This window comes from Macaca nemestrina, chromosome 5, assembly GCF_043159975.1.
Source record: "Macaca nemestrina isolate mMacNem1 chromosome 5, mMacNem.hap1, whole genome shotgun sequence".
In the NCBI taxonomy this organism is placed as follows: Eukaryota; Metazoa; Chordata; class Mammalia; order Primates; family Cercopithecidae; genus Macaca; species Macaca nemestrina.
Window position 1 is genome coordinate 173,063,683 of NC_092129.1, and position 24,880 is coordinate 173,088,562.

The following is a 24,880-nucleotide window of genomic DNA, read 5'->3' on the forward strand; positions in this document are numbered from 1 at the left end:
TTGTAAGTTATATTTCACGAAACTCTGCTAGTTGAATGTACATAGAAAAATTATTATTGCTAGTCCATACCATCAGCTAGTGGAGACTTATTAATCTTCTTTTTTTTTTTTTTTAAGAGACAGAATCTCGCTCTGTTGCCCAGGCTGGAGTGCAATGGTGCGATCTCGGCTCACTGCAACCTCCATCTCCCAGGTTCAATCAATTTTCCCACCTCAGCCTCCCAAGTAACTGGGATTATAGGCATAGGCCACCATGCCCAGCTAATTTTTGTATTTTTAGTAGAGGGGTTTCACCACGTTGGCCAGGTTGGTCTTGAACTCCTGACCTCAGGTAATCCACCCACCTTGGCCCCCCAAAGTGCTGGGATTACAGGTGTGAGCCACCACACCCAGCGCCCGCTCCTTTTTTTTGCCAGGGTCTCCACGCTGTTGCCCAGGTTAGAGTGCAAAAGTGCAGTCCTGGCTCACTGCAACCTCTTCCTCCTGGATTTAAGCATTTCTCCTGTCTCAGCCTGCCAAGTAGCTGGGATTACAGGCACATGCCACCATGCCTGGCTAATTTTTGTATGTTTAGTAGAGATGGCATTTCACCATGCTGGCCAGGCTGGTCTCAAACTCCTGACCTCAAGTGATCAGCCTGCCTTGACCTCCCAAAGCGTTGGGATTATAGGTGTGAGCCACTGTGCCTGGCCAGAGACCTAAGAATCTTGATTTACCAGTGAGTACAAGAGCTAGCCCCGTGTAATTCCAAGTTTCTCACTCTTACCCAAAGTCCTATTGAAAGATGGGGGAGCAGCTCAACTTGGGTGCAGGCCAAGGGGGTTCCTTGTTCATTAAGAATATAAACAATATTTTTTAACTGCATTAAACATTTGTCTGGTTTTTCTTACCACTATGTTAATAGGATCGGGAATCTGGGCAGCAATCAGCTGAGTGGTTCTTCTGCTTTGTGTGAAATCAGCTAAGGTCATTCCTGCAACTGAATTTAGAGGGTAGCTGGACTGGCATGGAAGGTCCAAGAAGGTTTCCCTCACGTCTCACATCTGGTGTTCCTTCATGTAGCGTTTCTCTCCGTAGTGTATCTTACAATTCAGTAGTATGCCTGAGCTTCTTTACATTAAGGTGGCTGGCCTCCTCAAGAAAAAGCAGAAGCTGCTAGGACTCTTAAAGGCTAGACTCAGAACTTAACTTGCACGTAGTTACTTCTACCACAATCAATGGTCACAGCAAGTCACATATCAGCCCAAGTTTAAGGGGAATGAAAGCAGATTTTACCTCTTGATGTGCTTACAGGGAGAAAGGGAATTAACAGCATTCATCTCCAGAGATTTATTTATCTCAGGTAAAATACTTGAAATCCCATGTAAACATGGGCCAAAAAAACACAAAACAAACAAAAAAAAAACATACAGAGAATTCATTACCTGAGACCTGTGCTACAAAAAATAGTCAGAGAAATTCTACTGAGGAGTATGATGCTAGGCAGAGAGTTGGATCTGCACAAAGAAATGCAGATCTCTAGAAATGGCTAAGCTGAAAGTAAAATCTTAAAAAAAAATGTTTTAAGTTGTTCTAAAGATAACTGATTATCTGAAGCAAAGATAAGAGTAATGAATTATATAGTATTATGGCACATAAAAAGTAAAATGCATGCCAACAATAGCACAAAAGGTAGAACCGGAGAATTGGGAATATACTGTGGTAAATTTCTTATGCCATATGAGAAGCAACACTATTTGAAGGTAGACTGAGATTAAAGATGAAGGCAGCTTAAGTATATAGAAGACCAAATATCACAAACAAGCATGACTTAGCTGACACTGGCTGAAACCAACATTCCACCCAACAACAGCAGAATACACATTCTTTTCAAGCACACACAGAACATTGTTCTGTTGTTTTCTGATAATGTCTTTGTCTGATTTTGGTATCGAGATAAAGCTGGCCTCAGTAACGAGTTGGACAGTCCTCCCTCCTCTTCTATTTTCTGGAGGAGTTTATGTAGAATTCATGTTATTTCTTCTTTAAAAAATATTTAGCAGTACGTATATTTGAAATCATATGAGCCAGAAGTTTCTTTCTTAGAAAAATGTAAAATATGAATTCAACTTCTTTAATAGACATAGAGCCATTCAGGTCATTTATTTCTTTTTGAGTGAGCTTTAGTAATTTGTGTCTTTCAAATAGTTTGTCCTTTTTATTGTCAAATTTGTTGGCATAAATTTGTTCATCCTATTCCCTTCTTGTCCTTTAAGTGTCTGTAGCATCTCAAGTAATGTCTTTTCTTTCATTTTTAATACAGACACACAATATTTTACTGCACAAAGAGATGTCTGGGAAACCTCCAAATCCTTAGAAATGAAAAGAAACACTTCTTTTTTTTTTTTTTTTTTTGAGACGGAGTCTCGCTCTGTCGCCCCGGCTGGAGTGCAGTGGCGCGATCTCGGCTCACTGCAAGCTCCGACTCCCGGGTTCACGCCATTCTCCTGCCTCAGCCTCCCGAGTAGCTGGGACTACAGGCGCCCGCCACCGCGCCCGGCTAATTTTTTGTATTTTTAGTAGAGACGGGGTTTCACCGTGGTCTCGATCTCCTGACCTTGTGATCCGCCCGCCTTGGCCTCCCAAAGTGCTGGGATTACAGGCGTGAGCCACCGTGCCCGGCCTAAAAAAGAAACACTTCTAAATAACACATGGGTCAAAGAGGAAATCACAGAGAAAATAGAAAATATCCTGAATTGAATAAAAATGAAACAAAAACATGTCAAAATGTGTGAAATGTGGCTAAAACAATGCTTAGAGGAAAATTTAATGAATGAAATTTCCCAAATCCACAAACTAAATAAGAAAAAAGTGTATGATTATCTTACTAGACCACAATCAAGGCATTTGAGCAAATTTAACATCCATTTATAACAATAAAAAAAAATTCTCGGCAAACTAGAAAAAGAAGAGAATTTCTTTCTTTTTTTTTTCCCCCGAGACGGAATTTTGCTCTTATTACCTAGGCTGGAGTGCAATGGCACAATCTCAGCTCACTGCAACCTCTGCCTCCTGAGTTCAAAATGACTCTCCTGCCTCAGTCTCCCAAGTAGCTGAGATTACAGGCACCCACCCCCAAGCCCAGCTAATTTTCTGTATCTTTAGTAGAGACGAGGTTTCATCATGTTGGCCAGGCTGGTCTCAAACTCCTGACCTCAAGTGATCCACCTACCTCAGGCTCCAAAGTGCTGGGATTACAGACGTGAGCCACCATGCCTGGCCAAAGAAGGGAACTTCTTTGACCTGCTAAAGGACATCTACAAAACAAACACAAGCCTACAACCATCATCATAATGACTGGTGAAAGGCAAAGCTTTCTGCCTAAGATGAGGAACAAGCATTGGATGTCCGCTCTCACTATTTCTATTCAACATTGTATTGGAGGCCCAAGTCAGCTGAATGAGTTAGGAAAAGGAAAAAAAGGCATACATATGGGAAAGGAAAAACAGCCATCTCTATTCACAGATGACCTGATTATTTATGTAGAAAATCTCCAAGTATCTACCAAAAAGCTTCTGGAATGAATAAGTAAGTTTAGCAATATCACAAGGTAGAATGTTAATATATAAAAATTCATTGTAATTCTAAATACTAGCAACAACCACACATTGAAATTTTTAAAATACCATTTACAATAGCATCAAAAAACATGAAATACTCAGGCAAAAATTTAACAAAATCTATGGAAGATATGCCTAGAATTACAAAACAGTGCTGAAAGAAGTCAAAGAAGATTTGAACAATGGATAAATATACCAGCATGTAGATTAGAAAACTCGATATTGTGAAGATGTCACTTCTTCCTAAATTGTCCTACAGATTTAACACAATCTCAGCCACACTTTCTCTAGGATTTTTTGTGGAATGTTGACAAGTTGATTCTAAAATGTATATGGGAAAGCAAAGAAGCTGGAATACCCCAAAACAGTTTTGAAAAAGTGGAAAATTTACACAACTTGATTTTAAGACTTACTATAAAGAAACAGTAATCAAGACAGTGTGGTATTGGTGAAAAGGTAGACACATAGATCAATGAAACAGAATAGAAAGTCTAGAGATAGACCCATATATATATGATCAACTAATTTTTGACAAAGGTACAAAAGCAATTAAAAAATAATAGACTTACTGAGGCAGGTGGATCACCTGAGGTTAGGTGTTCAAGATCAGCCTGGCCAAAATGGCAAAACCCCATCTCTACTGAAAATACAAAAATTAGCCCAGCATGGTGGTGCATGCCTGTAATCCCAGCCACTCGGGAGGCTGAGGCAGGAGAATCACTTGAACGCAGGAGGCAGAGGTTGCAGTGAGCTGAGATTGCGCCATTGCACTCCATCCTGAGCAACAAAGCAAGACTCTGTCTAAAAAAAAAAAAAAAAAAGAAAGAAAGATAGTTTTTTTCAACAAATGGTACTATAGCAATTGAACACTTGTATACAAAAGAAAGAAAAAAAAAAAAAGAACTTTGACCCATCCCTTACACCATACACAAAAATTAACTGAAAAATTCACTGAATACAGACGTAAATGTAATACGTAATGCTACCAAATTTCTAGAAGAAAATACAGGAAGAAAATCTTTGTGACCTTGGGAAGCAAATATTTCTTGTATACAACACAGAAAGCACAACTCATTTTAAAAAAAAACCAGCTTGAACTATATCAAAACTAAGAACTTTTCTTTGAAACGATTTGTTAAGAGAAAGAAAAAAACAGGCCATAGACTAGAAGAAAATACTTGTAATATGCATATCTGATAAAGGACTTGTATGCAGAATATATGAAGAACTCTCAAACCTCAATAAGAAAAAAATAATAACAAATGGGCCAAAAATTTGAAGAGATTCTTTGCTGAAGAAGACACACACTAGTGGCAAATACTACACACATGAAACGAGCTCAAAAATACCTGCTGAATAAATGAATGAATGAATGAGTTTTGGTCTTGCCAAAGACCACTACTTGATTAACTCTTTAGAATTCATTTTGATGATTACTCTAGTAATTAGAGCAAGTGAAAATTATTCCATTACAAACATACACAGTAAAGTCAGATAAAAAATAAGTTATATGGACTTCTACCTTAGGTTTCTTCTAGTAGGGCAAGTAATTTTTTTTTTTTTTTTTTTTGAGATGGAGTCTCGCTGTGTCACCTAGGCTGGAGTGCAGTGGCGCCATCTCCGCTCACTGCAAGCTCTGCCTCCCACGTTCACGCCATTCTCCTGCCTCAGCCTCCCAAGTAGCTGAAATTACAGGTGCCCACCACCGTGCCCGGCTAATTTTTTGTATTTGTAAGAGAGACGGGGTTTCACCATGTTAGCAAGGATGGTCTCGATCTCCGGACCTCGTGATCTGCCTGCCTTGGCCTCCCAAAGTGCCGGGATTACAGGCGTGAGCCACCGTGCCCGTCCCAAAGCCAAGTAATTTTTTAAAAGTTATCTACATTAAGATAAACACAACAAGGCTGGGCGCGGTGACTCGCACCTGTAATCCCAGCACTTTGGGAGGCCTAGGTGGGTGGATCACAAGGTCAGGAGATCGAGACCATCCTGGCTAACACGGTGAAACCCCGTCTCTACTAAAAATACAAAAACAAAATTAGCTGGGCGAGGTGGCGGGCGCCTGTAGTCCCAGCTACTTGGGAGGCTGAGGCAAGAGAATGGCGTGAATCCGGGAAGCGGAGCTTGCAGTGAGCAAGTGAGATCGTGCCACTGCACTCCAGCCTGGGTGACAGAGTGAGACTCCGTCTCAAAAAATAAAAAAAAAAAAAGGTAAACACAAGAAAATATGCCACAGGGCTTCTTATGGTTTTTTGTTTCTTTGTTTGTTTGTTTTGAGACAAAGTCTCGCTCTGTCACCCAGGCTGGAGTGCAGTGGCATGATCTCGGCTCACTGCAGCTTCTGCCTCCTGGGTTCAAGCGAGTCTCCTGCCTCAGCCTCCCGAGTAGCTGTGACTATAGGCGCGTGCCACCATGGCTGGCTAATTTTTGTATTTTTAGTAGAAACGGGGTTTTGCCATGTTGTCCAGGATGGCCTCGATCTCCTGACCTTGTGATCCGCCCTCCTCGGCCTCCCAAAGTGCCGGGATTACAGGCGTGAGCCTCTGCGTCCGGCCTCTTACGATATTTCTTAATACAAAATAATAGTATAGTGCAAAGTTTAGTCGAACAATTCAGTAAGGGTCAGTTTGATGTGGTCCCTGTCCTAAGCTTTCTGAAGACCTGGCTTAACGCAGGGACGGATTTAGCCTATGTAGATAAGATTACAAAAACGCCAAGTCCCCATTAAAAAATTCCTCTCTCAGACTTTTGGTGGATACTCAGTAAGTTCAAGATAATACTAAGAGACAAATAGAGTATAGATGGATATCTATTAATGACCTTAATAAGGAAATGTGTCTGAGATTATTACTCAAATACTACATCTTGGCTACAGAATGAGTTTGTACTTTGTTTCAAGGCTAAGAGTTAATTTCCTTGGTTCTCTTTGTCAGCACTAAGTTGGGTGCAGTGGCTCATGCCCATAATTCCAGCTACTCAGGAGGTAGCATTGAGTTTGTAGAAAGTTAAGTGTTAAAAGTTGCTCTTGGCGAGGCGTGGTGGCTCACGTTTGTAATTCCAGCACTTTGGGAGGCCAAGGTGGATGGATCACGAGGTCAGGAGATCGAGACCATCCTGGCTAACACGGTGAAACCCCATCTCTACTAAAAATACAAAAAAATTAGCTGGGCGTGGTGGCGGGCACCTGTAGTCCCTGCTATTCCGGAGGCTGAGGCAGGAGAATGGCGTGAACCCGGGAGGCGGAGCTCGCAGTGAGCCGACATCGCGCCACTGCACTCCAGCCCCGGCGACAGAGCGAAACTCCATCTCAAAAAAAAAAAAAAAAAGGTTGCTCTTACATTTATTTTTCTTGAAGATTGATGATATTTAGAGCCCTTTGGGATTATGTTCTCGGTCTCCATTGTGTCATATTTTAAATTTTAATTTTCAGCCTATCTTCTGGCAGAGTAAGAATCTTGAACAGTCGCATTAGAACATGGATTGGGTTTTCTTTCCATTTATTTATTTTTTCTTTTTCCTAAAGTGTAATAAAGGGTATTGACCTGTTCCCCAGCCAGTTCCAAAGGCTATCAGTTTGCTTTAAAGTGTTTGTTGGCTGGGCACAGTGACTCACACTTGTAATCCCAGCACTTTGGGAGGTCGAGGTGGGTGGATCACCTGAGGTCAGAAGTTCAAGAACATCCTGGCCAACATGGTGAAACCCCATCTCTAATAAAAATACTAAAAGGTCGGGCGCGGTGGCTCACACCTGTAATCCCAGCACTTTGGGAGGCCAAGGTGGGCGGATCACGAGGTCAGGAGATTGAGACCATTTTGGCTAACACTGGGAAACCCCGTTTCTACTAAAAATACAAAACAATCAGCTGGGCATGGTGGCGGGTGCCTGTAGTCCCAGCTACTTGGGAGGCTGAGGCAGGAGAATGGCCTGAATCCAGGAGGCAGAGCTTGCAGTGAGCCAAGATCCGGCCACTGCACTCCAGCCTGGGCAACAGAGCCAGACTCCATCTCAAAACAAAAAAAAATTTAAATAAATAAATAAATACTAAAAATTAGCTGGGTGTGGTGGCGGGCACCTGTAATTTCAGCTACTTGGGAGGCTGAGGCAGAAAAATTGCTTGAACCTGGGAGAGGGAGGTTGCAGTGAGCCGAGATCTCACCATTGCCCTCCAGCCTGGGCAACAGGGCAAGACTGCGTCTCAAATAAATAAATAAATAAATAAATAAATAAATAAATAAATAATAAAGTGTTTAAGAAATTCAGAAGTGGTCAGATCTTTGCATTTATAAGCACGTTCTGAGTACTGTTATGAGAGAGCATGCTAAAGTTCCAAGATATAGTCTGGTTGATAGTCTATTTGTCTGGATGAGAAAACTATGTGTAACCACCAGCAGAAGTTCACTTAGCAAGGTCCAAAGCTATGCAATACTTGCTAGAGGCTGGAGGCAGGATGAGAGTTGTGGGAGCAGGGTGAGTCCAAAGTTGTATGGTAAAAGAGGCCATCCTCCAAATATGAGGTCTTTAATCAGGTCTATGCATCCAAATTCAGGAATTTAGTGACTTCAGCTCACTGGAAATGATGGACTATAAATTGTTGCACCATGATGTCTAGCTGTTGGTGCGTTGCCTTTTATTTTACTATAATTAATTGATTCATTTTTAGAGTCAGGGCCTTGTTCTAGTGCCCAGGCTGGAGGGCAGTGGCACAATCACACCTCACACCAGCCTCGAACTCCTGGGCTCAAGCCACCCCCTGGTCCCCCACTGCCTCACACCCTCCTGAATAGCTGGGATTACAGGCACCCTCCTGAATAGATGGGATTACAGGCATGAGCCACTGCACCCAGCTTGGTGCACTGCCTTTTAAAGCTGCAGATATTAACATAAAAGAGCAGGTGAGCACACACTCAACTGGAAGTATCACCAAGCTTCATTCAATTTCACTACAGGAAGAATGATCGGGATAGGTACATATGAATTGAAGTGTGTGTCCTTTTAGGGACAAAAAATAGAGAAAATGCAAATAAGCTAAATATGCTTTCATTGGTAATACTTGGCCCCACTCTTTTTTATTTGAGACGGAGTCTCGTGCTGTGTCACCCAGGCTGGAGTGCAGTGGCGCGATCTCGGCTCACTGCAAGCTCCGCCTCCCAGGTTCACGCCATTCTCCTGCCTCAGCCTCCGAGTAGCTGGGACTACAGGGGCCCACCACCACGCCCGGCTAGTTTTTTGTATTTTTAGTAGAGACGGGGTTTCACCATGTTAGCCAGGATGGTCTCGATCTCCTGACCTCGTGATCCACCCGCCTCGGCCTCCCAAAGTGCTGGGATTACAGGCTTGAGCCACCGCGCCCGGCACTTGGCCCCACTCTTCCTAGCTAACCTTATCTCAGGCTCCAACATATGTAAGTTTCCTGGACACTAATTCCCAGCTCACTGAATTGTCGCCATTACTGGAATTCAACAGACCCTGTGGGTACTGGTCAGGCAGCAGTTTCTTCACTGCTAGTACCATGTTCAGTGTCACTATCAGAAACATGGAGAAAATATTAGGACCTACAAAATACAAGGTCCAAAGCAGCCACTGTGCTTAACAAATGTGATTGTTGTTTTTATTTTTGTGTTATTTAAATGTGTTTTATATATGTGTTGTATCTCTGTGATAGCTAGAACTGTGTGTCCAAAGTTTCTTGCAAACATCTTTTTTTGTTTTTGTTTTTGTTTTTGTTTTGAGATGGAGTCTTACTCTGTCGCCCAGGCTTGAGTACAGTGGTGAGATCTTGATTCGCCACAACCTCCACCTCCGGGGTTCAAGCGATTCTCGTACCTCAGCCTTCCTAGTAGCTGGGATTACAGGTGCATGCCACCACGCCTACCAAATTTTGTATTTTTTGTAGAGATGGGGTTTCACCATGTTGGCCAGGCTGGTCTCAAACTCCTGACCTCAGGTGATCTGCCTGCCTTGGCCTCCCAAAGTGTTGGGATTCCAGACGTGAGTCACCGCGCCCAGCCTGCAAACATCTTATAATACTAGCATGGTGCAGGTCTCAAAATGGTAATGACCACATTTGTTTCACAATATTGTTTATATAAATATATTATTAAATTGGCATTTAATCAGGGACTATATTTCCATTATCTAATAAAATAATATACTTTTCAAAGAGCTTTGAATCGGATAAAATTCTCTTTAGAATGTCATAGAAACCCAGGTGGCATGGGGTAAACAACAAAAGGCCAGTTTGTCTCAAATATTTACCAAATATCTACTGTGTGACAGAAACTAAAAAGGCAGTCAAAATTAACATTATAAGTAAAATACTGAACTAAGCTGAAGTACTGATAGAATTAATTATAAATTTACCTGTAACAGAATTAGTTAGAGATTGGACATAGACTATATTTTCTCCCAAGATTACTGAAACATGTACTTTTCCATCCAATTAGTTCAATGAGGTCACCAAACAAGATTTTAGACAAATTCTTCATGACTCCCTCTCCTGAACTCTGACCTATCCCCTTGAAAAGGATCAATCATGTTAAAGCCTTCTGTTAATTTTTTCCTTTTCAGAGCTTATATAAATAAAACGAATTCTTTGAAAGAGCCACTCTATTTTCAGGTAGAACATAAGTGATGAAAAAACAAGTTGGGCAACAACAGTTAACGTGGCATTATTGATCTTGGCAGTTAGCACGAGTATTTCTAAATGCTGTTTATTCTTCGCCTATCTCATATCTAAATTTTGAACTCGCTCTCTGCATTTTTAGATTGTCTAATGAACCAGCTCTTCTTTTTTATAATTGGCACTTACCCTGTCTTTCCTACACAAACTATACCCCTTAGGTAATCAAAGAGTATATGAGGGATATTTTTCTGTAAAGTAGTCTAGCTAATGAATGAAAAAGGAATGTAGAGCTAGAATACCACAGTTTTTCAGCCCCTAATGAATCACTGGATGTAGTATTGAGCATGCCTGAACATCATAGAAAGAGTGGATAATCAGATGTTTTGTGCTTCCTGATACAAAAGCACACCACACATGTATGAAGTATTTTTGCCAAAAAAATTCTTACCTGAATCTGATCAAACCTCTAGAGCCAGTTACCGATTTACAAACATGCAGAATGCACAGCACTTGTTAAGCTATGGAATTCCCATTGCAGGGATGCCATCAACAAAATCCAGACTATTGGAAATTCTACGGTGCAAACAAATTACGAGAAAAAGAGATGAACAGATGTAGATATTAAAGGAGACTTAAAAGACACATCAAGCAACTGCAATGTTAAAAAGAAAGACATAAACCTAGTTGGAGAGTTGTATACTTATTTTATTTTATTTTTGTTTTGAGATGGAGTCTTGCTCTGTCGCCCAGGTTGGAGTGCAGTCGTGCCATCTTGGCTCACTGCAACCTCTGCTTCCCGGGTTCAAGCAATTCTCCTGTCTCAGCCTCCTGAGTAGCTGGGATTACAGGTGCCTGCTACCACGCCCGTTTAATTTTTGTATTTATAGTAGAGACAGGATTTCCCCATGTTAGGCTGGTCTCGAACTCCTGACCTCAGGTGATCCACCCGACTCAGCCTCCCAAAGTGCTGGGATTACTGGCATGAGCCACTGCACCTGGCCTACACTTACTGTCTCTAAAGATATTAAGAAATCTGATTTTTAAGGTAGTATAATGGTATTGTGATTGTGTTTTTTAAAAAAATCCTTGTCTTTAGAGATACATATGAAATTATTTACAGATAAATTATTATATCTGAGGTTTGCTTCAAAGTAATAGATGGAGGGAAAATAGGTAGGATATAGATAAAGCAAGATGGGTCATGAGTGTTTTAAGATAGATGATGGGCCAGGCGCGGTGGCTTAGGCCTGTAATCCCAGCACTTTGGGAGGCCGAGGCAGGCGGATCACGAGGTCAGGAGATCGAGACCATCCTGGCTAACACAGTGAAACCCCGTCTCTACCAAAAATACAAAAAATTAGCCGGGTGTGGTGGCGGGCGCCTTGTAGTCCCAGCTACTTAGGAGGCTAAGGCAGGAGAATGGTGTGAACCCGGGAGGCGGAACTTGCAGTGAGCCAAGATCGCGCCAATGCACTCCAGCCTGGGCGACTGAGCGAGACTCCATCTCAAAAAAAAAAAAAAAAACAGAAGATAGATGATGAATGCATTGGGATTCATTATTCATTATTATTCTGTCTTCTTTTGTATATGTTTGAAATGTTCTATAATTAAGAAAAATAAATAAAATCACTGGAAGGCTCACACCTTTTCTGCTCTTTTAGACATTAATACTAATAGCTGAAGGAAGACCGGTGACATACTCTTGTATTTTCACTCCTTCAGCAAACAATGCAGAAGAATTTCCCTTTCACCGTAACTGCAAAATTAACCTACAGATCACTGAAGGCTGTCTTTAAGCCACTATGACAACCTTAATGAGCATAACATTTTGCTTCAACGGTACTCTTCTACCAATGCTGTGAAGCTCTCCTAGAGTCATGGTGGACTCATGTCATAGAAGTGACTGACCCTCAAAAAGTGAAAAAATGACCTGAAGAAAGTGAATTTCTCTGATAAGTCTATAAGGATTCTTAAAGACAGGATTATTCAAAATAGCACGGTGTCCTGGAAACAGTCCAACAGGCCTCAGGTTGAATCCTGGCTCTCCTACTTTCCAACTGCCTAACCATGTGACACTGTGTACATTACTGAATGTCTCTGAGCCTCAGGTCCCTCACCTCTACAACGGGGCTAGTCACAGGACTATTGTGAGGATTAAATGAGCTACTGTTGTAAGTTACCTAGCATAATTTTGGGCTTCTATTGGATACCCAATAGCTACCTGTAAATGTCACATCTGAGCTTACAGAATGATGAAGTTATAAGCTGAGGCTGCCTGCTATGACTCCTGCACTAATTATAGGATGCCTTTAGTCAAAGCTTGTTCAACCCATGACCCATGGGCTGCATGCAGCTTAGGATGGTTTTGAATATAAACTTTTCTAAAACATTATGGGATTATTTTGTGATTTTTTTTTTTTTCCAGCTCATCAGCTATCATTAGTGTTAGTATATTTTATGTATGGCCCAAGACCAATGTGGTCCAGGGAAGTCAAAAGATTGGACACCCTGCTTTAGTCTCTGTTTCGCAGACACTGAAGAAGTTGTTCAGGTTGTAACAAGGTACATAATTAAGACCTGCATTCTTGACTATCACTGAGACTCGTCATCTCTATTTCTTCTACAAGGTTAATGGACCGATTTACTCGAAAGATAAAATGTTAACTACATTGAGACTGTTCTTATTTTGTATTCTCATTTAATACCAATTAGGACAAATATAATAATGCATTAGCTATGTTTAAATAAGACTCTATTTTCTAGCTATTTTTATTAGCCTGATGACTTCTTTTTTTTTTTTTTTTTTTTTTTGAGATGGAATTTTGCTCTTGTCGCCCAGACTGGAGTGCGATGGTGCGATCTCAGCTCACTGCAACCTCCACCTCCCAGATTCAAGCAATTCTCGTGCCTCAGCCTCCCGAGTAGCTGGGATTACAGGCGCCCACCACCACGCCCAGCTAATTGTTTTGTATGTTTAGTAGAGAAGGTTTCACCATGTTGGCCAGGCTGGTCTTAAAACCTGATCTCGGGTGATCCACCTGCCTCAGCCTCCCAAAGTGCTGGGATTACAGGTGTGAGCTACTGCGCCCAGCCACCTGATGACTTCTTAGTACATTTAAATTCCTTGCTTTAGGGTGAAGTTGACAAAATTTTTGAGTAGATTATTTGTTGGCATATAGGGTTTTCATATGGAAGGCTTTTGTTCTTGATGACAATAGAAAGGAAATGCAGGACCAATCAGTCTAAGGTGAAGCAAAGTCAAGGGAAGAGTCTGTTAAATTTTGTGTATCCATCTAAATTTTATCACCAACTACATTCGCAATAACATCGTCAATAATTTACAATAATGAAAATAATTTGTGGTAGTATGAACTTGTAATCCTGGCTCCTCAGGAGGCTGAGTCAGGAGGATCCCTTGAGCCCAGGAGCTTGGGACCCCGCCTGGGCAACATAAGGAGATCTCATCTTGGCCAAGTGTGGTGGCTCACGCCTGTAATCCCAGCACTTTGGGAGGCCAAGGCAGGGAGATTCCTTGAGGTCGGGAGTTTGAGACCAGCCTGGCCAATATGGTGAAACCCCATCTCTACTAAAATACAAAAATTAGCCAGGCATGGTAGCATGTGCCTGTAATCCTAGCTATTTGGGAGGCTGACGCAGGAGAATCACTTGAACCTGGGAGGCAGAGGTTGCAGTGAGCTGAGATTCCACCACTGCACTCCAGCCTGGGCAACACAGCAAGACTCCAGCTCAAAAAAAAAAAAAAAAAAAGGAGATCTCATCTCTTAAGAAAAACCAAATTTACAATAATGTTGTAAAAATCATTCGTTACAGATCAGCCCAACTACAGGCCAAAAAATCATAGCCTTCAAAACGATTAATTGTGGGTTGCTCATCTACTCTCTTATTTACATTACTCTCATTCTAGCAGAAGAGGATGTGTGGCTTCACACTGCCACCCCCCTACACGCACACTCACACAATCACACTTACAATGGGGAACGGAAAGGGGGAGTCCCTGCAGTGTGCCCTCCTTGAGACCTAAGTGGTCAGATTTTTATCAGCATTTTCTCTCCTTCCTCAGTTGAATTCTAGGCTTCAAGTTTGCTGTAGAGTAGGTTTGCAACAAAAATAGACTGGAGAACTACTGTGTGGGGTTAATCTTGGAGGGGTGCACCTGGGAAAGGAACAGCCACTCTGTGGTATGGATTGGGATGGCTATGGCAGGCCATGCTGAGGGACTGCCTTCCTTGTGAAGTACACTATCCCACTTTATGCCTGTGCTAGTTGCCATGAATACATTTTAAAAAAATTTAAAAAGAAATTAACAAAGACAATTTAAGTAAAATAGCTTCTATGAAAGACAAAACGGTAAAGTGCAAGAATGCGTAAATAAGATCAGTTAAGTGAGCGTCACAAAAAGATGAACGATAAAGTCAAATGGCTACAAAGGTACAAAGTAATGGCCCCCATTAGATTTTTTAATCTAGGATAAATGCAGCTGACTAGTAAACATCACATGAAAATGTTCTGCCAGGACCTGGATTCCTTAGGACTGAGGTCCTCAAAGGCATAGCAACAGAGCAGGGACCAGTGGCCACGGTGTCAACAAACACATGGATCTCTATCTATAGGATTTGGTCAGGAGGATGATGGACCTGCATCCTCACCACAATCCCTGATGATTCACACTTTCCAGACACACTGGCTACCTTCCTGTTCCTCAAAGAAGCCTGATTTTTCTGTCTCAAAGTGTTTCCATTTGTTATCTTCTCCAGGAAGGATTTCCCGTACATCTTCTCATGGCTTCATGGCTGGCTTGTTTTCATCACTGGTATCTCAATTTAGATATTATGTGCTTAGAGGTCTTTCCTGACCATCCTGTTTACAGTGTTCTTCCCAAGGAAAGGACACCTACTTCAATAAATGGTGCAGGAGAAACTGGATAACCATATGCCGGAGAATGAAACTGGACTCCTACCTCTCACCATGTACAAAAATTAACTCAAGATGGATTAAAGACCTAAGTGTAAGACCTGAAACTACAAAAATCCTACAAGAAAACCTGGGAAAAAACCTCTTTTAAAAGACACTGGCCTAGGCAAACAATTTATGACCAAGTCTTCAAAAGCAAACACAGCAAAAACAAAAAATAGACAAATGGGACTAAATTAAAGTAAGAGGCTTCTGCACAGGAAAAGAAATAACCAACAGATTAAACAGACAACCTACAGAATAGGAAAAAATATTTGCAAACTATGCATCTGACGAAGGGCAAATATATAGAATCTATAAGGAACTCAAATAGCTCAAAAAACACACAAATAATCCCATTTTAAAATGGACAGAAAATATGAACAGACTTTATTCTTTTTTTTTGAGATAGAGTCTCACACTGTCACCCGGGCTGGAGTGCAATGGTGTGATCTTGGCTCACTGCAACCTCTGCCTCCCAGTTTCATGCGATTTTCTTGCCTCAGCCTCCCAAGTAGCTGGGATTACAGGCGCACACCACCACACCCGGCTAATTTTTTGTATTTTCAGTAGAGACAGGGTTTCACCATGTTGGCCAGACTGGTCTCGAACTCCTGACCTCGTGATCCGCCTGCCTCGGCCTCCCAAAGTACTGGGATCACAGGCATGAGCCACTGCGCCCGGCCAACATTTTTCAAAGGAAGACATATGAGTGGCCACCAAACATGAAAAAATGCCCAACATCACTAATCATCACAGAAATGCATTTTAAAACCACAATGAGATATCATCTTACACCAGTCAGAACGGCCATTACTAAAAAGTCAAAAAACAACAGATTGGCAAAGATGTAGAGAAAAGGAAATGCTTATACATTGTTGGTGGGAATTTAAATTAGTATAGCCTTCATGGAAAACAGTATGGAGATTTCTCAAAGGACTAAAAATAGAACTACTATTTGATCCCTCGATCCCACTACTGGGTATATACCCAAAGGGAAAGAAATAATTATATCAAAAAGATACCTGCACTTGTATGTTCATCACAGCACTATTCACAATAGCAAAGATATGGGATTCAACCTAAGTGTCCATCAATGGAGGACTAGATTAAGAAAATGTATACACATACACACACATACATACACACACCCTGGAATACCAGTCAGTCATAGAGAATGAAACCATGTGATTTGCAGCAATGCGGATGGCACTGGAGACTTTAACAGGTCAGAGGGTGGGAGAGTAGGAGGGTAGAAGGGGTAGGAGGGTTGAAAAATTACCTATTGGGTAGTATACTCACTAGTTAGTGATGGGTACACTAAAAGCCCAGACTTCACCAATATGCAAATATGCATATAAGAAATCACACACCGAAATTTGTTGGGGTTGGGGGGTGATGGGAGGGAGAACATTAGAACAAATACCTAATGCATGCAGGGCTTAAAACCTAGACGACGGGTTGAAGGGGCAGCAAATCACCATGGCACACGTATGCCTATTAACAAACCTGCACATTCTGCACATGTATCCCAGAACTTAAAGTAAAATAAAAATAATAATAATTAAAAAAGAAATCTGCACTTGTATGCATTAAATACATAAAAAATTAAAATACATAAAAAATTTAAAAAGCAAAAACTTAGAAAAATAAAGTGCTACCCTCAAGTCACTCTGTCATCATACTGTTTCTTCATGATACTTCTCTATCTAGACTTTTTTATTGTCTTCTTCCTCTCGTTGAAATACAAGCTTCATAAAACATGGGAAGTTATCTATATTGTTGCAGGTCATACTAATATCATCCAAGTCCTACAGAAATTGGCCCTTTTTTTTTTTTTGTAAAGGGTCAAATAGTAGATATCTGGGGACTTGCAGACCATACAGTTGTGTCACAACTCTGCTGTCCTAACATGAGAGCACCCACAGACAATACGTAAACGTATGGGCATGGCGGTATTCTAATACAAACTTTATTTACAAAAGCAGGCAACTGACTGGATTTGTCCTGCAGCTGGAGTTTGCCAACCTCTGCTCTAGAACGTTATACTAGAATATAGTACTCAGCATAATATTTTCAAATGAATTAACATAAACTTTATTTTAAATCTGGATTGATACAAGGTTATGATTGTCTCCTTGTTACTACATCCAATCAAATGACCAATATACACATATATTTCTTTGGCATAAATCCTTAGTCCTAACATATCGAGTGAAAGCTGCACTAAATTTGTTGGAGGGAACTCAGTTTCGTCAATGTGCCTTCACTTGGGCTTACTCTTTACTCTTTATCTTATTATTTTTCATTTCTAAACTCATATAGGTGCAGAGCTTTCTTTACACAAAGCAGAGCACATGGCCAAGGAAAGGACATGATTTCCGTAGTCTGTTTCTACTACTACCCTAAAAGTACAAATACTTTGAAGAAACGTAGTAGATTGATTTAAAGTCAAAATACATTGTGAGTGAGTATTTTTCTCAAGATAAAACACAAAGATGCTAGGTATATCAAAAGAAGGGATGCTTCAGAAGAGAACCACACTAAAAGGAGATTAAACTCCCCCCAAAACAAAGCTTGCCTACTTCATAATTTTGATGAGGGCTGGCAGGCTAGCATTGGAGAGGCAGTACAGACAATGAGAATACTCACCCAGGATTCAGGAGATCCAGGCTTTAGCACTGTCTATTAATTGGTCTTCTCTAACTCCTCTGAGACATCCTTTCTTCACGTGTAAAATCTAAGATATGTGACAGAGGGAGAGAAAGAGTATCAGTCAGATCTCTATTTTTAGGTTTAAGATTCTTAGATTATGCTAATCATCACTTTATATAGTACCACATCCATGTAAGTACCTAACACACAATTAGTCTACGTTATTGTACACTTGCTCAATATGGGCTTGCCATACAGCTAAGAAACAGATTCCACCTTTTGTATAATCCATACAGGAGAACAATGAAAGTAAATATAAAATCATATAAGTGATGGCATGTTAAATTTTTCATTGATAAATAAATGGGAATTTATGTTATACCCAGTTAAGACCCTTTCCCAGTTATATCTGGTTAAGGTACGTTTCCAGTCCTGTGTTTATACGGGTAGAATCACTTCCTTTTTAAAAAATTAATTAATTTATTTATTTTTGAGACGGAGTCTTGCCCTGTCGCCCAGGCTGGAGTGCAATGGAACTATTTTGGCTCACTGCAACCTCCCCTCCTGGGTTCAAACAATTCTCTTGCCTCAGCCTCCCGAGTAGCTGGGATCACAGGTGCCCGCCACCACGCCCAGCTAATTTTTGTATTTTTAGTAGAGGTGGGGTTTCACCATGTTGGCCAGGCTGGTCTCAAACTCCTGACCTTGTGATCCACCTGCCTCGGCCTTCCAAAGTGCTGGGATTACAGGTGTGAGCCACCACGCCTGGCCACCACTTCCTTTTTCTATTTAATAAAATATTGGTGGGGAAAAAGACCCTCTGGCATTTGCTGTCTCATTTGTTCCTTTGTTGTAGTGATAGGGAAAGCCATAAAATAATATTTTAAGAAACAGATAAGATATAGATGACTTTTTAGATCTCTTTCTGGCCTTATGGGTTGACGTGTTTTTAGAGAATAAAGGTAAAATAATGATTATCAGGCTAAATGGTAATGTGGAAGTATAGGGATAATTCAAAGTTTAAGAATTCCTTCCCCATGTTTACCTGGTGTGCTTTGCAAGGTTTAGATGACATCAATGATACAATTTTTGCAAGCAACAGCAGCAGGGTTCTTGGATGTCCGTTGTCACTTAAAAAAATTTTCCCCCTTCTTGTTAGAAAACTAGACTAAAGCTTTCCCTGAATGGATAATGGAATTAGTTTCTCAAAATATCATCCATGGACTGCCTGGCTGCACTAGTATCATTTGTGGTGCTTGTTCAAAATTCATATTCCTTGGAAATGGAGGTTTTACCACTTCAAGACCCATATAGACTCCATTATACTTTATGCAGGGTCAGAGATGCCTCTAGAATGAAGTAGATACTCCCGCAATGTGAAACTGATAACAAATATTAAACCCAAAGCAAAACAAAACAAAAAAAAATTCATATTCTTGGTCTGCACCTGAGGTCTTGATGGATCTCAGCCATCCCTGTATTGTATTAAACCCTCTGGTGCTACTTATACACAATAATGTCTAAAAATCACTATCTATCTAGATTAAGAATTCACATTCTACTGCATCAGATTAGTGATACAGTGAAATTTAGGTCCAGAGTTTTTAATCATTCAATATCCACAAGACGTGGAAGCTACTTTTATAGCTTTTAAACATAACATGTGTAAAATAGAAGAAAGAACACGTAAAACAGAAAGAAGAAAATCATTCCAAGGAAAAACAATATTTGGAGACTATTTGTGTGAATTTCCTTCAAGTCTCTCAATATCCATAATATAGATCATCACAGGTTCTAAAACCTCCTAACAGCAGGGACTGTGTTTTTCTTCATCACTGTAAACCTAGCTGTTACCAAAATGCCTAGCACATAGTAGGCACTGAAATCTTTGCTGAGTGAACAAAGTAAGTGAAGCTGAAATCAAATCGTATCTTTGATTTGGGCCACACTTTTTATAAAAATTTGCCAGCATTCAATAGAATGTCACTTTCTGATTTTCAAATGCATCAAATTGATAACAAATCAATAACTAGTACTTTTTGTACCAGATATTTTTCTAGAGTTTTACCCATATTAATTTATCCCTAACAGCTACATATAATGTTAAGTGCTATTTTATCCCAAATTTGTAGATCAGGAAACTGGAGCACAGAGAGTTTAGGTAACCAACCCAATGCCACACACCCAGTATGTGGTAGAGCTGACTCCTAAGATTTTTATCAGACTAGGTTAACCTACCTGTTTATGGTCATAAAATCATCCGCCTTTTATAAACAAGTATGTGCCTAATTTTACCACTTCAGCTACGGAAATTCTATATTAGGAAGAAAAACTCTCTATTAGGAAACTACATATTAGGTGATTGTAGGACGGTTAAGATTTAGCCCTGGTACTCACTCTGCTACTGCACAAAACTCTGCAAGGGCGCCCGTCCCAGGTGTGGGATGCTAAGTGTATGGTACAGGTACCTCCGTGCACAGCCACACGGGCTGTTCTCAACCCCAATAAACATGTATACCACATGAGCCTCACAAGTTCATTTTTTTTTTTTTTTTTTTTTTTTTGAGACAGGGTGCCATTCTGTCGCCCAGGCTGGAATGCAGTGGCACGATCTCGGCTCACTGCAGCCTCGACCTCGTGGGCTCAAGCGATCCTCCACCTCAGCCTCCCGAGTGGCTAGGATCACAGGCGTGGGCCACCACACCCAGTTAATTTTTGTATTTTTTATTTAAGAGGTGAGGTGTCGCCATGTTTCCCAGGCTGGTCCCGAACTCCCGACCTCATGTGATACGCCTGCCTCAGCCTCCCAAAATGCTGGGATTACAGGAGGGAGCCACCACGCCCGCCAACTTCCCATGCTTAAGGGTGAAATGGAGGAAAGTTCATGTAATACTCAGGCAAGTCCAATTTTTCCGACGTCTTTCCCTCGGGCCACACACAAAAATAAAGTAACTAGAAGCGCAGGCTCTAGGAGGCCACCGTTCTGTTCACAGTGAAGAGGGTGCGCTCACCATCGGCGGTGTCTGCTGGAAGCCCCGCGTCAGGCCGGGAGGGGGACAGAGCCTCCTGCTCAGGGCCGTTATCCGAACTGATCCGCTTCCCACCGCACCCCCAGAGAAACCCACCCCACCCCCTAAACCTAAGGAACCCTGACTCCGCAAACCTGCACGAACAGAGCCATTTCCCCCTAATGTGTGCTTCAAACCCACCGAAGCCCAACTGGAAGCAGGACCAGCGTGTCCGCCCTACACGCTACTGCTTCTCCCCGCGGCAGCGGCCGCCGATCTGACCAGTGGGTGGGTACTCGTGGGGCTCCGCGAACGTTGAGCCGCCGCGTGAAACCGGCGCCGGCTGGGCCTGCAAATCGCCGCCCGGCCGGCAGGGGACGCCGCCAACGCGAGGGCGAGATCGGTCTCCCAGGACGGGGCGCGCGAGGCCGCACGGGAGGGGGGCGCCGCCTCCCTTGCCCTGCGCCCCTCCCCCGCGCGCCCTCGTGGCGCGGCGGCAGGCGAGGCCCCTGTGGGAGAGGGGGCGGGGACGAAACGGCCCCGAGGCTCGGAGCGCCGCGCGGCGGCGGCGCGAGCCCGAGGGGGCGGGGAGGCGCGGGCGGGCGTGCGCGCGCCGGGCGTGGGTGTGGGTGGGGGTAACCGGCGCGGGCGCCGAGATAGCGCCGGGCAGAGGGACCCGGCTACCCTGGACAGCGCATCGCCGCCCGCCCGGGTCGCCGCGCCGCAGCCGCTGCGGATCATGGTGAGTGGGGCCGCGCGCCGCTACCGCCGCCGCCGCCGCTCTTTCTTTCTCTCCTTGACCCACGCACCGGGCGGGAAAGGGCCAAGCGGGCGGTGGCGCGGGCGCTGCGGGTTCGCCGCTGGAACCCGCTGCCCTCGGAGGGGCAGGGTCCGCGCGGGCCTGGGGAGCGGGCGCTGAGCGTTTGGGCCGGGGGCGCGCGGGTCGGCCCGAGGCCCGCGGGTCTCGGGAACTTTGCCTCGGTCCCCGCTCCCCGGTCCCGCCCCGGCACCTCGAGGCGCCCGCTCGCGCCCAGCCCCCTGTTGCATGCACGGGGCCGGGTGCCCGGGATGTCCGAAGAAGCCGCTACTCCTTCGCGGCGGCCATTCCCGCGCGCAGCCCACCCTCCGGCCCCCTGAACCTGCTCTCGCCGCCGCCCGCCGGCGCCTGGAGCGGAGAGCGGCGTTTCCCGCGCGCGGCACCCACCCTGCCTCGGGAGTTCTGGGGTTTGGGCCCTAACGGTCAAGCTCCTGCCCCTCTCCTCCCTGCACCGCGCCTGCACCCCGGGGGTGTGTCTGCGCGCTCGTGGGTTCCTCCTGCGTTTGCAGATTGGCTTGGGAGGGGGCTGGGTTTCTATCAGTGTGTGGGCTTGGAGGGGTTTCTGGTGTGTTGTTTCCGACAACTCCTCTCTCTGCCCGGTTTCCCAGGCCAGTCCTCCACTCTGGATTAGTAACGCTTCTTTCTCCTCGGCAGTAAGCTCTGTGTGTGTGTGTGTGTGTGTGTGTGTGTGTGTGTGTGTGTGTGTGTGTGTGTGTTCACCCGTGTCCGATGGACGTTTTAGCAGCAGAGCCTGGTTCTTTGGTTACAAAGGGAGAACATCTGTTGTGCCATCCTCAAAAGACTGGTGTTTAGGCAAAATGTGAAATCCGCGTTTGTCTTCAGTGGTCCCTATTCACTCTTTGCCTCTCCCCCTTCCCGTAGGGTTTTCTCTCCACTTCAGGGCTTGTTAAAATAAGCTCACTTCCTTTCTCTTCCCCACTCCATCTGATTTTGCTCTGGCTACCCTTTTAGGCACATACCATCTGCCTGATTATGTGTGACCACTTAATCTTAAAATTCCAACCTTTCCTACCCCGCCCACCACTGTGTATATTCCCCTCGCCTGCTTCATTTGTCGTCTCTTGAGCATGTATTAGTTAGCGTACTGCATATTTTGTTTCTTTAGCTTGTTTCTTGAACGTGACCTCTACCAGAATATAAGTTTCAGGAAGACAGAGATTTTTGTCATTTTGTTCACTGTTACATTTTCAGTACCTACAGCAGTGCCAGGCGCACAGTAGGTACTTGGTAACTCTTTTGAATTAACCCAATAAAGCAGCTGCTTTATGCTAATGCACAAGTGGGGAGCAACTGCAAAGATTATGCAGTTGACATTTGTAATGATGACAGTCTCAAGTGAAGTTTGGGAGGAGGGAGATACTCCCCGACAGGAGAGACCCGATTTTGGCAGCCTTCAACGACGAGTCTAGGTGGCTGTCTCTTGTGCCTGGTCTGTCACTTCATGCTCTTCGCTCCTTGGCATCAGAGTGGACAAAGAATTTTTAGGGACAACTGGCTCTTTCCTTTGGGCTCTGAAGCTTTGTCCTAAAGTGTAGGTAGGAATTGTAGTGAGTAAGGGAACAAGTCCAAGGAAATCTCTTTAGCTGAATAGAAAAGTCATGGGAACGTTAACCCAAAAGAGCTAAAATCAAGGGCAAGCTCTTGAAAGCTTTATCCTGCCCAAGTGTGATGCTTCCTGTTTAGGTAAGTATTTCTCAGAAACTTTGGGTCTTCAGAGGAATTTTTTTTTTAATACCCAAATCCAAATTGTATTACTTTTTTTTCTTTCTTGTTTTGTGGCAGGGTCTCACTCTGTCGCCCAGGCTGGTGTGCAGTGGTGCAATCTCGGCTCACTGCAACCACCACCTCCTGGGCTCAAGTGATTCTTGTGCCTCAGCCTCCTGAGTAGCTGGGATTACAGGCGCAGGTCACCACACCAGACCAATCTGTGTATTTTTGGTAGAGACAGTTTCACCATGTTGTCCAGGCTGGTCTTGAACTCCTGACCTCAAGTGATCAACACCCACCTCCGTTTCCCAAAGTGCTGGAATTACAAGGCGTGAGCCACTGTGCTGGGCTGAAATCATATTACTTAAAAAAAAAAAAAAATGGGCAGGGAGTAGTAAAGTTAGGGGGTTGAATTGATAAGGAAATTAGTGGGTCACTTCAGAAAGTCACCCTTTTGAATACATGTCCAATGTGAACTGTCTTGTAAGATATCTCTGCCAGTTAGTCTTATTATTCCAAAATAAATATTTTTCTTTCAAATTTCCTTTTGTTTTTCTATTTCTATAATGTGGATTTATGGCAGTGGTTTTTAAAAAATTAGTCTGGAGATATTAATTGGAAATAAATTGTTTAATAACATTTACATGAGTAAGTTTTTGAAAATTATGTAATTATAGCTATGACTATACAAGTTCAGCACTTCTGTGGTTACCATCTTTCCCAGGTAGGTAGTAGAAATTAAAGGTACAAAGGAAAGAAAGATAAGTTTTTCTTTGAAATTAAAACCAATGAACCAACCAAAGATAAATGAAAGATACCTTGTTGACTTCAGTTTATATTTGTAGGAGAGTTTACTGTTAGGATTCCTAGGATTCCAAAGTATCCAGCTTTTTTCTCTTTTTTTTTTTTTTTTTTTTTGGAGACGGAGTCTCGCTCTGTCGCCCAGGCTGGAGTGCAGTGGCCGGATCTCAGCTCACTGCAAGCTCTGCCTCCTGGGTTCACGCCATTCTCCCGCCTCAGCCTCCCGTGTAACTGGGACTACAGGCGCCCGCCACCTCTCCCGGCTAGTTTTTTGTATTTTTTAGTAGAGACGGGGTTTCACCATGTTAGCCAGGATGGTCTCGATCTCCTGACCTCGTGATCCACCCGTCTCGGCCTCCCAAAGTGCTGGGATCAAACGTATAGCATTTTCAAGGAGTACAAAATCCACTTTTAAAGTATCCAGTTGGGTAAGCCTAATTTTTGGTTCTTCAACAAGGGTTCCATTTAATCTAGCTTCCTTCAAAACGTTTTAGTCAGTTTGGGATTCAGGTGCCTTCGTGGTCTGAAAGAGAATGTTGAAAATGTGTCAAGTAGATATTATGTATCTAGTTATGTTCAGAAAACAGGGCCCTGCTATTCAGGGTTAGGTGGATGATCATCTCAGTTGGACAGTTGGATATGTACCATCTAACTTGACAGGTTTGCATTTCTGGGAGT

At 43.0% G+C, this 24,880-nt stretch overlaps 1 protein-coding gene and 1 long non-coding RNA gene across 4 annotated transcripts in view; one reads left to right on the forward strand and one right to left on the reverse strand.

The window, feature by feature from the left end:
* Nucleotides 1-21,338, reverse strand: part of LOC105482419 (uncharacterized) — a 36,782-nt gene extending 15,444 nt beyond the window's left edge. Inside the window, exons 1-3 of one of the 3 annotated variants that reach the window (XR_987587.3) lie at nucleotides 21,058-21,334; nucleotides 17,846-17,933; nucleotides 10,671-10,795 (exon numbers count right to left, since the gene is read on the reverse strand). This is a non-coding gene — a long non-coding RNA (uncharacterized lncRNA). Of the gene's footprint in view, nucleotides 1-10,670; nucleotides 10,796-17,845; nucleotides 17,934-21,057 lie in introns of all 3 variants that reach the window. The other 2 variants (XR_987588.3, XR_011624036.1) reach the window with 2 other exon arrangements.
* Nucleotides 21,339-21,472: 134 nt separating this feature from the next.
* LOC105482420 (ELOVL fatty acid elongase 2) overlaps nucleotides 21,473-24,880 on the forward strand; it is a 60,775-nt gene continuing 57,367 nt past the window's right edge. Inside the window, exon 1 of the mRNA XM_011742513.2 lies at nucleotides 21,473-21,598. Coding sequence (XP_011740815.1) covers nucleotides 21,596-21,598 — 3 coding nt within the window. The 5' untranslated portion in view covers nucleotides 21,473-21,595. The remainder of the gene's footprint in view (nucleotides 21,599-24,880) is intronic.